The sequence below is a fragment of the Podarcis liolepis genome (genome assembly GCF_965112155.1).
Source record: "Podarcis liolepis genome assembly, chromosome: 2".
Lineage (NCBI taxonomy): Eukaryota > Metazoa > Chordata > Lepidosauria > Squamata > Lacertidae > Podarcis > Podarcis liolepis.
Genome location: NC_139555.1, coordinates 12654280 through 12669203, shown reverse-complemented (window position 1 = coordinate 12669203; position 14924 = coordinate 12654280). Strand labels below are relative to the sequence as shown.

At 43.0% G+C, this 14924-nt stretch overlaps 1 protein-coding gene across 2 annotated transcripts; it reads left to right on the top strand.

The window, feature by feature from the left end:
• The first annotated feature begins 15 nt into the window (after positions 1-15).
• HOXC11 (homeobox C11) lies at positions 16-13074 on the top strand. Of its 2 annotated transcripts, none has more exons than XM_083490459.1 (4): positions 16-456; positions 2018-2142; positions 8773-10624; positions 12082-13074. In XM_083490459.1, the coding sequence occupies exons 3-4, from the start codon at positions 9946-9948 to the stop codon at positions 12312-12314; spliced, it is 912 nt and encodes a 303-aa protein (XP_083346585.1). In that variant the 5' UTR covers positions 16-456; positions 2018-2142; positions 8773-9945; the 3' UTR covers positions 12315-13074. The 2 variants fall into 2 exon arrangements, with proteins under 2 accessions (XP_083346585.1, XP_083346584.1); XM_083490458.1 differs by having other exon boundaries at positions 2018-2264.
• Positions 13075-14924: the final 1850 nt, after the last annotated feature.

Genomic DNA, 14924 nt, shown 5'->3' with positions numbered 1-14924 from the left:
ATACGGCGGTCCTCCATTTTCATGGATTTGTCACAACAGAGCTAAATGGCCATCGCATTTCTTACCCAAGTCAACATATGGGTCTCTGTCTCTCTTTTTAAACACCCCCCCGGCCCATTTCCCCCTCTCTTTTACATCACCATTCTTATTTTGAGGGAGGGGGGGGCTATCTGAATGCAACGATCAAGAGGAAGGCTGTGGGGGTGCGTGAAGGGTGAGACTATGCGGGAATGAGACCAGAAGTCCGCATGACGACTGCTGCTCGGAAAGTTTTTTTTCCCCTCCCTCTCTCTCCCCCCCCCCCCACTCCGGGATTGCAGACTTCAAACAACTCCTCTTTCAACAAGATGCAAACACGTCTGCGATGGAGGAAATTAAACGTCATAAAGAAAAGCCCAATTAGGGTTTAATGTCTCAACATTACGGTTTCCTCCAGAAAACAATGAAGTTCGCTCGGTAAGGAGAGGGGGAGAATGGGTGGGGGGAGGGGATAAGGGAAAGGAGGGTTTAGATTTTCTTGTCTTAATCGTATAATCTTTAAATAAAGGAGGAGGTGGGAGGGATGGGGTGGATAGATCAGAGCGCCTGAAATTAATAAGAGCGGAAATGAGGGGAGATCCTGCAAAGTCTTGAGCAGCCTGTCCACTGTGAAGGGCTGGATTATAGACATTCTCATATCACAGGTTGTCCGTCGGAGGTCCCAGAACGGGCCTAATTGCGCACAGGAGATCTGCCAGGGATTCGGAGGTTAAAGAGGGGAGTGGGTGGGTGGTCTTTACATAGATTGAACCGATAAGGTGATATCGCGACAAGGAAAAAGGGCTGGAGGGTGATGGAGGAGAGGGGAAGGGAAAGGAAAGGGAGGAAATTTAAAGAGAGAGAGAGAGAGAGGCGAAAGTGGGTGGCTAGTGGGTGAATAAAGAGGCTTTATTTATTTATTTATTTCCCACCCACCCCCCCAAAAGAAAGCGCCCCCTCCCTCTCAATGGCAAAGCTGTTCTCATTATGGTGAAAGATAAGTCTTCCTCTCGAAGGAAACATGTGAAAAATGGCTGGAGTCCTTGTTTTGGCTGAGACGGAGGAGAAGAGCAGGTTCGCTTCCTTACCACCGCAAGATGGTGGAGGGGAGCATGAGAATTAAATCTCGATCGAGGTCAACCCATAATTTTAGGCTATCTAAATAGCTTCACACACACACCCACACACCCCGCGCTTCCCATTTTCTTCTCGTATTGACAGCGACGCGGGAGTGCGGTGGGGACGGTGGGGGTAAGGGAGGGAAAGCAGCAAACCAAAAAAAAAAAAAAAAAAACCACCCCACGCCCTTGCAAGACAGTAGATTTCCAAGGGACTCAATGGGACTTTGTTCCCAAGTAATATCATAGCAAAATCATAACCGCGACGCCGGGGCTGCTATAAATGTCGCCTGGGTCTATGGCCCTCCTCCATAGTGGTAGCGGATACAGTTGTTACTTAGCTGAGGCGGCAGTGCCGCAACGCCTCTGAATAAAAAAAAACCTCAACCCAATCATTTATATTGTCTTGACACCCGGCGTTCGTGCGTGCTGTTTAGCAAGGATATTGTTGTGGGATGGGCGAGGAATATAACAACAATCCTTCTCCTAGTCCATTAGGGAAAATGAACAGATTTCCCAGTGACAGTTTCCAAAGCCGCTTAATCTATACAGCGTGCGCGCGCTTGCTTGTGTGGCTCTTCCCAGACTAATGCCAGATGTGCGTTTGCAGCGCTATCTGCAGTTCTTCCCCGTTTCGAACTTCCAGTCCTGTTTATTTGTTTGTTTGGGGATTTCTGCGTGGCGCAGAAGGCACGGGAGAGCTTTCTTTTCATTCGTTTGCCCTGCATGGCAGAGGAAACTGGTAAGCAGGACTCCAACTCAAAAAAAGACGACCTCTGTTTGTATTAAAAAATAAAATAAAAATCAACACGGAATATACTTGTCCTTTCCTTTCAGTCCCACATTATCAATTAGCGTTGCTTTATTTTTGTTTTAAACAGCAGACTACTTGCAACGTTACCCACGATGCGAGTCACTATGAGGAGACATCCTTATGTGCACATCCTTGAAGTCAACGGGAACGCCGAGTTTAAAATATCTAGTATCGCGCTGCTAGCATTTAAAGGTATTTTAAGAACAAAGCCAAACAAATCCGCATCCTTTTCCAGCGTGCAGTGGACGCACAATTTTGGATTAGGTCTTCCTACAGCCGCCCCTCTCGCTTACTGAAATGGACAATGCGACCATGTGAGTTCCTAAACTCCTTACTGTAAAAAAATATCCTTTCATACGCAGGCACAGAATAGCAGATTTGAAGAAGTCCCAAAGGGAGTATTTCTGATAAAGAAAGCAGAATGATGGAATGTGCGCGTGAGGGAGAGAATAGAAGCATCAAACAGCACTTCAGACAAGCTGGTTCTGAATCCTAGTAGGATGAAGGCAATAACTAAAGCGATATAAAGTTACTAAGAAAACAGATATTTTAAATTTCTGTTTCGTAAGTCACTCTGTATGTATATATGTATAAAGAGAGAGGGCGGGGGAGAGACGAGAGAGAGAGAGAGAGAGAAAGAAAGAAAGAAAGAAAGAAAGAAAGAAAGAAAGAAAGAGAGAGAGAGAGAGAGAGAGAGTCTGGTATTTAATAAAAAGAGGGTTTATAAATGGGGAGGGGGACAGCCGTAATACAAGTAAATGGTCAAAGGCACGATCCAGCCAAAGACGGTCACTTTTAAATTAATTTCAGGGTGTGTGTGTGAATAAAGTATGTCCCTCAGTGACATTGGTGGGATTTAACTGTGGCCGGATCGTGACCACAATAACTATCCGACTTCATAAGTGGAATGGCATACAGAGAAATACAGCATTTGGGTTTTGTTCCGAGTAATTTTTTTTTAACTAAGTACCTCATTTTAGAAATATAATTTGAGATTTCAAGAAGGCTTTCCAAGGGAATGCACACGACTGAAAGTTAAATGCATTTTTGCACACACACCCCCCCCCGCAACTTTATTGTTAAAGGACAGGATCTGGATCTTGACTGGATCATTTAGATCTTGTACCCCACTGAAAATAACTCTTCTACCGCTAATTTCTAGAAACCACGAGACATAATAATTCACGAGATTTCAAAACAACAAAATAAAAAGCACATATAGAGTCATGCGTTTGTAGTTGCATTTCATGCGAATTTCCAACAATTGATGTCTGTAGATGCACTTGTGGGCTATCAAGTTACTTTCAACTGTTCTCATATGCATATATTGAGGAACACATAGATTTCACGAGAGAGAGAGACTGCCTTGCGCACGCGCACACGTCCTCATGCAAACAAAGAGGCTGATATTTCATAGCATTGCCAAAAGGCGCTCTGAAGTAATGAGCATTCCTTATAGCTGGTTTCTATGTTTGCAGAATGTCACCACACAACTATCCCAGGCATTCTGTTTCATTTTATTCTGATAAATGTGGGTACTGGGGTTGATTCCAGCACTACTGACTTACATCGGGGAGCGGGAGGGTAAGCTATTGAAGTTTCTTTCCGCCCCTCCCCTGTAAAAACGTTGAGATTTCACTTTGATCACGGTGTGTCTGATGGGAACAAGGCAGCCTGCTGGCTGAAATGAAAGAAATGTAGGTATCAAGGTAGACTAAAAAGCTAAAAAACATCCAGCTCATACACACAACCAAAAGCAGAACGTTTCATATAAGTTAAACCCCTTTTGGCAAAATCTCACTCACAGTGGCTGCTATGTCTTCCTTCACACAATCTAATAAGAAGCTATCCCGTTACAATAAAGCTTATGTCGTGCATACGGAGATATTTGCTAATAAAACTGAACTCTCACGTGAAACAAAAATTCCTTAGATGGGACTTGATGACCCACATCCCGAGAACCTCATCCAGATAATAAAGCATTTTTTAAAAAATCTATGCATGTCTATTCACTCTCTGCGTGTTGTAGAATTTTATTATTTAAAACGTTGGGTGCTTTTAAAACGTTTGTGTATTATGTTGCTCAATGGCCCACTTTCTTTTGAACACAATCCAGTGCAGCTATTCTTTTTGAAAGGAACCTGAAACACACCGAAAATTGGCTTCTTGGGTGAATTACTAGGTCCCCTTTCATTTGGAAAGCGGAATAAGCCATTGGCAAACTCCAATGAACTTGGCTTTGTAGCATATATATTCAAGTGTGTCTGGACTGGAAGGGTCGGCCAAATATGTTGGCGTAAGAGTTCCTTTTATTCGCTTCTAGCTTGCTAACTAGTGGAACTGACCTAACGATCCTTACATGTATACTGATATGGCTGCAACCCAGTGCACGTTTTTCTTGGGAGTAAAGCCAAGCAACCCTCTGTAGACAATGGGCTTCAATCGAACTTGCTCGTGTGCATAGGATCGGACCCTACTGAGCAGTGACTGCACTTTATTATTCATTGCAATATGCCAAGTACCATTTGCAATCCTCCCAATTATGATGGTTTATATTACCCCAATAATGCGCAGAGGAGAATTCTGCGTGGGGCATCTAGTCAGGGCATCCCTCAGCGCAGCTATACTGCTCACTGTTGACTTTGCGTGTGGCTGGGAAGCATACCGCTTATCAGCTTTTATCTTTATTGGGTCCACATGATTTTGAACTTGCAACCCTGGCCTGTGGAAGATCTGAAACATTCTCCCCCTCCCCGCTTCCCCGCTTTGAATCGTTAGCAGCTTATGAAGTCGTCTTTAGTAGGCTGGCTTATATCCAATTAAATTTATCTTTGCCATTGGGGGACAATAATATTTTCCAAGAGCTTCCTACTTGTAGCTATTGTCTCTGGCCCCGGATTTCCTGAACACACAAGCAGTCGAGGATAATCTGCTTGCTGGCGAAGGTTTGTAGTACCCTTTGGCTTGATTTAAATACATCGGGGTATTTTATTTTTCCTTGGGAAGTAATTGCATTGCTGTTGCACGGGGAAAAAATCATTCCTAGGCTGTGATCCCAAACACATTGACTTGTAAGTCAATTGCATAGGATTCAATGGGACTCAATTGCTTCCAGTGAGCTGCATCGCTGAAGACTCACAGGTCACAATCCTAAAGTGTCAAAAGTTTGGGATTCTTTGGCCCAAAGAAGGCATGCGAAAACGGCTGCTTGAAATGTTTGGGTGGCTTCCCATCCCCGAACCTCACAAAAGTAATCCTTCATCCCCTGTATAGAGAACCTATCTTATTGTAGGCCGTAGAAATATCTAAGGGGCGTCCGCTTCATTCTGAAATTCGGGGGAAATCCGGCAAGAAAAGGCCAAAAGGCAAGAGGTAAACAACATTTTCGTGTCCCCATTTCTCCCTAGGAAAATCTTTAGGGTTGGGTAGTACATGTGCCTATGACTGAGATGCTGGGAGATGGGAAAATAGAGATTTAGATTAGAATATCTACATTTATGCATATTCTAGAAGGTAGTCTTTGTGTCATAGTCTGCACATTTCTAAAAGAGTGACCGTATGAAGATCTCTGAATGAAAGCATTAATCGGTGTGGACCATGAAGTTAATCGAAATTTGCACTGATTTACATATGTTAATTTATCTCCCAAACTGATAAGAGGACGATGAAACTAGTTCATATGAGATCCAAGGCGGGTTTCGACCACACCTACAAACCTTTGCCGTCCATAGACTAGTTGGCAAAGGTTTGTTAGTTATTCCCAAACCCGCTTTGGCCATCATGTACCGTTCAGTCTTGATTCGCTTAATGTACACAAACAAACCCAGAGCCCGGAGTCCTGACCACGATGGGAACATTTCTTTGGCCAAACCCGCCACAACTATAATCGGAGCTGGGTTCTTTCAAAGTTCATTTTACCCACAGAAAAGTACGTTTCCTAGAAAGTCTTGTCCACGTGGATACAATTTTCTGCCTAAATAATAATAACAATAACAAAATACTGGAATGCGTTTATAGTGTGATCTTGGTTCTGTCGGGCAAATGACCCGGCAACAGAAGAAGGGAACGTATTGCCTGATTAACACAGCAATGCCATGTTGAAGTACACTTGGCGAGCCACAAACAACCAGCCGGGTGAACATTACATATGTCTAATTACGCCTAGGAAGCTCTGCTTGGCAATTGACACAATCCTGCTCTCTCTGCCTGCTCTGCTCTTTCTTATAAGCATCTTCATAGTGAGTCACACCATCACACAACTTGGGGAGACACTGTCATAACGCACCTACTTTGAAAGGTTTTTCCTTTTCTTACTTTCTTCTCTCTCTCCCGTATATATTAAAGAGGGTTTTTGGACAACTATTTTTTTTAAAAAAAAAGTTTTAAAAAAGTATTTCTTGGCTGTGAATATGAAATCTATCAACGAGTAAAGCACTCAAAGAACTCTACGGTTTATGCTCAATGGGCTGTTGGGTTTTTTGTGTTGTTTTATATATATATATATATATTTAGTGGACACCAAAAGGAATGTGAGACTTCCAGCCTTCATTCTTCTGTTTTATGGTAGTCAGGGAATTGACTTTGGTGGTTCAAATTCAAGTGCTGTGGCTCCACAGCTGTCTTTTCTGTGCTTTTTCGCAGGAAGCCGACAAATCCTATACTTTAAACCGGGCTTTAAAAAACACAAGGACACTGGGGCTCGCTTGAGCTTATATCTACCTATTAAGAGCAATAAATTATTCGCACACCTAGAGGAGATATCCTGTGTGTTATACCCCACATGCTTTCAACAGCCACCCGCTTTAGACCCCTTCTGCTCGCCACCAATGCAGCCGGATGAGACACAGGAGAAATTTCTGCCCCACCAGGAAAAGTGGAAAGAAGGAATAAAGAAGAAGAGGTGGGGGGAATGGGCGGGGGCAACTCACTTTGCAAGAGATGTTGCAGAACCATTCCGAAACAGCACCCAGCACTGCAAATTTCTTCAGTTTCCCCACCCCACCTCGGGCAGGTTCAATAAATAGTGTTTGGTAAGTAGGAGTGGAGGAAAATAATGATCCCCGTAAACAATATTTTTATTAGTTTGTAGTTAGCATGAATATTGCTGCGTAAAAAGGGGCAGTTAAAGGCTCACTGACACTTTAATTAAAAGTTTGTGTCTAAAGCAGCATCTAACTCATAAACAGCAGAGCGAAGGAGAGAACCAAAACAGACCATCCCTGCAGAAGCCTTGCACTACTCCTGTCCCCCCTCTCCCACACACAACACACACCCATCTCTTCTTCCCCATGCGCAGAGGTGTGTATTTGGTGAGAAGGCTCAGAATGGTTTGGAACCTGGAGGCGCGTTTATCTGAACCCTCTGCGGGGGAGACATCCTACGTCCAAAGACGCAGAACAGTCGAAAGTGAAGAACGCCGCCCGTAGGCGTATGAAATTAAAAGGACAGGTTGATCAGAGGGCTTCACGAGAAAGAGAGAGAGAGAGCCGCCATGTTTTCTTTAGGTTTTGTCTGTAAGATCACTTTATAAAAACTCTGGATTCGAAAGAAACCCACCCTATAAAAGTCTCACTGTAGTTTTTAAGGCTATGCTTCAGTCCCGAGACACACACGACCTTTAAAGATTTTGATCTCCTGTCCGATATAGTCAGTTTCCTCCCCGTGACCAAAAATCATTTTTCGTTTCAGTCATTCTGTTCATTAATCTCATCCTCCCTTTTTGGTTTCAGCAGATGTCCCTTCCTTTCCTGGGGCGTCTTCCTCGCTGCAGACTGCTTAGGTATCTGTTCTACCTGCTGACTAAACTCTACCTGGTGGTTTTATAAGTAAAAAGAGCCTCCCAAATTAAAATGAATTATGGGGCAAATGAGGTCATCACAGAGCGTCTCCTTTTGTATCCCAAGTTGCTAGATTTTTCTTCTTCTTAAGGATTTGTTCAAGGCTTACCCAAAGGAAAAGCTTCACAACCACAAAAACCATCACGTTAAAAAATAACAACCCCTCAGTTCCCACATATTCTTATATACCAGCCCGCCATGTTCCTGGACTTTGTTATTTGTTCCTGAGAGTTTAATTTACTGCAACACGAATTGACAGGATATCACTAGTAAAGTCATTTTGCCCTCCTGATGCTGTGTGAATTTTGTTATGAGGCTTTTAAACTGTCCAAAACTGGAGCCAGCGATGGAGATTGAGGCGGGAGGATTCTGTGTAAACAAAGCAAAGTTGTTGGGTCCTACACACACACACACACACGCCCGCACTCACGCACACTTCTTTGAAGAGAGCAAAGTGAATTAAAAACAGAAATAAAGGCAGAGATGAGAGCAAAAAGACCACAAAATATTGGAGATATTTTGCATCAGGTGGAAACTAAACATTTTTATTTATTTCTTTGCAGATCAATTACAGGACCTTTTTTGAAATAAAAAAAACAAATGAAAAAGTTGTCAATTCAGGCGCAAGATCTGTTTGATGAGCCTGTGTGATGTGTGCTCCAGATCATCTAAAAGACAGGAGAGTTTTAAGCACGCATCCTTTGTTTAGGGGGACTTTCCTGGATATGCCAGCAGCCTCTATCAACTGTCAATATTCTCTAAACGCCTTTACAGCATGGCTTTCTGGATCATGACTGAAAGAAGACACTTTAGGTTAACAATTGTCCGAAAGTCATGAGGAATGTTCTACAAGACACCTTTTACAAATATTCCTTCTTCCAGCTTTAAAAATGTGAGGGAATCACAGGGTGGGCGGTGAAAGACTCCAAGAGCACCAAATACAAGGACAAATGACTTTAATAAGAATCCTATGTATTTTTTTCAGTGCACCCCCTTGCCTTTTCTTTCGCTGGCAGAATAAAGGTCGCAAGGCACCGTGAACATACATTGATTGACAATAAACAGCTGCATTAAATATTCAATATACCACTCTTACATAATAAATATTTAACCAAACGTTAAAGGGGGCTTTCGAATATTTATTAGTCCTATGTCCTGATGTATCCTCCCTAATTCCAATACTCTGAAGTCATTAAGCCCTTGCCTCAGAGGGTTCAGGTTCGGGCTTAAATCCCTAGAAAAGTTTCAAAGTTTATTCGGCTCCTGGCATATTTGGGATATGCTGCAGGAGGTGTGCGTTCTCTTTGGCAGATTAGGTGTCCTTATGCATACATGAGATCCCTACCTAGGCATCTAAGTAATTAATAAACGTGAGAAACTTGCCAGTTGCTCCCCTATATACCTATCTGTTCCAAAGATCCCACCCACACCCACTATATGGAGATGTACCCCGGACTCCTGGAGCAAGATCTTGAGAAATGTTTGAAAACTTACTGAAGAATCTTTATCCAGTCCCCTGGGCTTCTAACAGTTGAATCCACATTTTTAAGAAAAGAAAAAAGACAAAGAAGAGAAGAAAAGAAAACGGGAAATAAAAGAATATGTCTGATCATGCCTAAAATGTGACTTGCATGGAAAGAACCCCCTAAAAAAAAAGTAAGAGAGGAAAAATTACAGTTAACACATCCTTTAGACCCTCCCTCGCCTCCTCCACCCCTGAGCTACCCCCACCCAACCCCATATCTGAATCCTCCTGAACAACTGAAAGCAAAATCCAAATAGGAGAGAGAGAGAGAGAGAGAGAGAGAGAGAGAGAGAGAGAGAGAGAGAGAACTTCACCAGCCATCCCCTCGCTATCTGCTTTGAATGCTTACAAGGGGTGTGCCTGGAAGAAAATGAATACAAATCTGCGATTGATTTTCATAATGTTTCTGCGGTGTTTGAAAACCAATCGTTTGAACCTCTGAGATCTTACCTAAGTGAACCACTCCTACGCTTCTAAGTGCTCCAAACTGATATATGACAATATCTACTTTGGATCACGTGTCCTGGAGAGAGCGACTAAGACGGATAGCGCGTCATCTCGCCTTCCCAAATTTTTCCCCCTCTGCACATCGGATCCAAAACATCTATCTATAGGAGCAAGAAAAGGAGAAAGATGTTTAACTCAGTGAACCTAGGAAACTTCTGCTCCCAGTCGCGCAAAGAGCGGAGTGCTGACTTTGGAGAGAGAGCAGGTTGCGCTTCCAATCTCTACCTCCCCAGCTGCACCTATTACGTCCCAGAATTTTCAACTGTGTCATCTTTTTTGCCACAGGCCCCCTCTCGCCAAATCTCCTACCCTTATTCCACTAACCTCTCTCAAGTGCAGCCAGTGCGAGAGGTCTCCTACGGGCTAGACCCCTCGAATAAATGGCACCATAGAAGCAATTACGCCTCGTGTTATTCCGCGGAAGATCTGATGCACAGGGATTGCCTCCCGCCTTCCACCATGACCGAAATGCTAATGAAAAACGAAAGCGTGTACAGCCACCACCACCACCCCAGCTCCAACCACCCGGCGTCCACGGGCTTCTACTCCAGCATGAACAAAAACAGTGTCCTCCCGCAAGGCTTCGACCGGTTCTTCGAAAACGCCTACTGCTCCACCGAGAACCCGCCCGAGACCTGTTTGCAGAAGACCGAGAGCAAGCTGGAGACCGACTCCCAGCCCACCGCGCTGTCATCCCGCGGCGACCAAGGCGTAGACCCGGAAGACGAGGAAGAAAACACCAACCCGGGCTCTTCAGCTTCATCCTCCTCTGTCAACAAGGAAGGGAGCAAAACCAGCAACTCGAGTAGGTAGAGAAAGCAGTAAATGGAAAGGTTAAGGGACTAGCCCGCTGTTTTGTCGGTCAAATTTTATGTGGAGTTTTATAAGCATTCAAAGGATTTTATTATAACCTACAAAGCTCTTTCTTGCAACGAGAAGAATTTTTACGATGGGAAAGGCTCTTTGAGAAAAATGGAGATGTTAGGCGCAGACACAGTATCTCAGAGTCTGTGAAATTTTAAAAGCACACCATGGTGACAAATATTAACTTTGATCATGAACTTACATGAGCATTTTAAAAGGATTTGGTCCCGGGCTTCTGAGGGTAAAAGGCAATTGGGCAGAACACTGCTCTTGCTTCCTGTGCTCGCGAGGAGGCACTGAGAGATGCACGCGAGCGAGCGAGGGGGGGCGGGTGGTGTTATTTTTTCCCCTTATTGAAAATGCATGCAGAAATTCAAATATATATCTATATTGCTATGAATGTGGGGAAAGGGAATGCAACCTTTTCACGTCCTCAGTGCATCCTGTGTTGTGGTTCTTGCTCTTGTTGTTGCTTTTCTTTCTGAAAATTGCATTGCTTAGGCGTAGTTCTTTGGGTGATTTCTTTTCAAATAGACAATGCTTATTTTGCTATTAAATGTGTTTATCACACACACACACACACACACACACACACACACACACACACATTTTAAGTATATTTTAATATACTCAGATGCCTTTAGATATTCATATATAAGTGGGTTTATTTTCATTTTTAAAGCAGCAACAACAACCTTAGATCGAAGCGGCTGATCAAGTAAATGCATCGTGGATCTTTATTTATTTTTTCATTCATAGGTGAATGGAACGCTAAGTCCTGCATGAACTTACACACACCCACACCCACACACCCAGGCGCGCGCACACGTTGTATTTGCAATTCTGTTTGCTGCCTTGGGAAACACATTGCTTCCCTTTTTTTGACTGCTCAGATATGTTGCTTTGATTCTCTCTCTGTGTGTGTATGTGTGTGCTGAATGTATTTGGAGGGTGGCATTCTCGATAATCAAAAACTTATGCAGAGCAGAATTCTTAGCCCTCTAACGTTGCTCTTGCTGACTCTGTTAGAAAGGCGGCAGATTTGCAGTTTGAACGTGTATGCTTCCCAGCTGCTTCGCCGGCTTCCGTCCCCCCAGCAGTTATTGTTGATTATTGCACTCAGGAATCCCTTTGGAAAAGCCCCCCCAAAACAGGGTGAAATGATCATGGGCTCGAAACAGCAAAGGCTGTCTTCATGGCTGTGTTGTGGTACACATGTCTGTTAGGATGTTACACATGGCCGTAGGATGTGCTTCCAGATGGGTGTGCGTGTGAGAGAGAAGCTATGCATTTGAGCTCTTGGTGATTGGGGGGGGGTATTGGGGCTCTGTTGTGTCATTTGCTTAGTTATTTTCACTCCCTCCTGGTTATATTTTTCTCCCTCCCTCCCCCCTAAAGGTGCCCCCCGCACAAGAAAGAAGCGATGTCCCTATTCGAAATTCCAAATCAGAGAGCTAGAGAGAGAATTTTTCTTCAATGTCTACATAAACAAAGAAAAAAGGCTGCAGCTGTCCAGAATGTTGAATCTCACTGATCGACAAGTTAAAATTTGGTTTCAGAACAGAAGGATGAAAGAAAAAAAACTAAGCAGAGACCGCCTGCAGTATTTCTCTGGAAATCCCTTATTGTGAACCTCTTTTGTATATTATATATACATATCTATATATATATATATAAATAAAAAAATAAAAAATACATCCTCTGCTCGTTGAAGTATTCTGTGTATGAAGAAGGGAAGTTGCAAGCACGGTTTGACTGTGGAGTCTTCAAGCAAAGCTCAGAGTTTTCAACCTTCTCCGCCCTTCCTTATATTTGTATGTTTGGGACCTGGTTCAGGGTTTATACACTTTCCCCGATTACCTAAACGTTGAAAGGACTTGAATACTGTATGAACTTTTAATTTAACGTTTAGTCTTGAAGAAATGGAATTATTTTTATCATCGGTGTTTTGTTTTGTTCGGTTCATCTTCATCATCATCATCATCATCATCATCATCATCATCTATGTTCGATGGAGGAAACTACAGTGCTGTGTTCACGACAGTATGCACCCCTACTTCTCCTTATTTTGATATGCAAGTTGATGATGCATCTACGCAAAAGCGCCTCCCAAAGTCTTCGGTTGGGAGGAGGGCTTTGTCTGAGTGTGCGTGCAGATATGTGTGTGTGTGTGTCTACCCACACGTGTTCATCCGTGCACACGCACTCCACTCCATCAGGGTTCCACTGCTGTACATGCCAAGGACTGTTGTTCATTGAAATCTAATTTAAATAACCTGTCCAAGAATTGGTATCACTATAAGGATGTGATTTCCATTGATTTCCTCATGTATCTTTTATATATTCATATTCTATGCAGTCCCAGGTTTGATTTTTTTCTTTCTTTCTTTCTTCCCCTCTTTGCATCTGGAGAGAGGGTAGGGGTGGGGGATGGGCGGGGGGGGGGGAGGAATGGGGAATGGACTACAATAAATTCGCAATAACTGTCTCTTAAATGGTATGTAAATGCTTTTTTTCCTTTCTTTCCTGGACGTGGGAGACCAAACTGCAGCAGCAAGAACAAGAACAACAGTAACAACCACAATTATAAATAAATCTTTGTGTATGTAAAGAAGTGAATCCCGGGAAACTCTGTGAAATTCTGTGGCAAATAAAGACATTTCAAGCTGTTCTACATTATGATTTTATTTGACCATTTTATTAGTATTTCCCTCTTAAAAGACTCATTGCGGTCAACGTGGCATGGACTTTCCTATGGCCAAATGGTTAAATTGTGTGTGTGTGTACCTACGCATGCATACATATATATATACGCACACATACGTATGCGATATGATATAGCCAAATTAATATGAACCTTCTGCGTTTAACTAGACATTTGTTGTGGAGTTCATTGTTTTCATCATTGCATTCAAATTTATAGGAATTTCTTGGCCCAATAATACAGCCCTGTGCTTGGCTCCAGATGTCTTTGTCTGTTTTCCCAATGTAGTTAATCTTTTTATTTCTTTTCCCTTTTCCCCCACCCCACCCTGGAAGAGAAATATATTGCAATATGCTGAAATTGGTGCTTAATGAGCAATATTGCAACGTGCTTTCCCCCCTTTTTTCTTTTTAAAAAGCACAACTAATGTGATGTCTGCTAATGAGCGCATCTCTGATTGCAAACACAAAAGAAGCGGAAATTTTCGTAATGTCAAGGATAAAGTACCTCCCCCTCCCCTTTTGCCTCTTGCAATGCACAAATGCAAAGTCAAGTACTTAATTCCTTCTCTTAAACAAAAACAAGTTCAACTCACAGACATAGGGACAGAAGCGCAATTTTACGTTTACAACTCCCTCCGTTAAATAAATGTAATTTTCTTCACAGCGATAAGAAAATGCGCAGGAAGACGCTTTCACTAGCTGAATGTATTTTTTAAATTTTGTGTGGTGGTGGAGAATATAACAATTCTGAATGGTCAGTCTGTCTACCAATTCATTCTTGACGAATCCTCGTGTTACTCACATTTGGTGTCTGAAGGTGTCTCTAGCTTAAAGGGCAAGCAGTAACAAAGTTATATTCTCCTTCACAGGCAATATGAGTTCCTCACGGGTTGCTTCTAAATGCAACCATTTGCAATGCAAATACTTTGATGTTGCCTTTTCGGTTTGATTTGTCAGCGATGGGGAAACCCACAAAAATGTGCTTCGTTTGCAAGAAAAGAGGCAGAGAGAAAAGAAACTTTAGCTTCCTTGATAGATCCATCTTCCAGTTCGCCATGATGCTATCTGAAAGGGTTATGTTAACAGGAATGTTTCTCATTAGAAGAGATGAGGGGGAAAGATTATGTATAATAATAGGGGTATGTGCGTGTTTGTATATAAACAGACATACAGACATATACATACACGGGATGGAAGCTGCTTTATTTTTGCATTTATCTGTTTTTCTCCCTTCTTCCTCCTGGTGCGTGTGTGTGGTGGTGCGGTTGTTCCCTGAAGAGTCTGGCGAATACGGATGTAGGGCCTATAACCTCCCTCTTCCTTGGATTAGACAATCAAGGTCTACTGTAAATATGTCCTTGTCACGGGTGATTCTTTGGTTTGTGGTGCCCAGAGCACAGAAGGGTGTGGGAAGTGCATTGGAACCCAAGGTGGACCAAAGAAGGTCCGAAACAGCCCTTAGGAGAAAAGTGGAGCCAAAACCACCCCACTCACACGCGGGGAATACAGAGGAAACAAAATGGCGCATCTTTCTG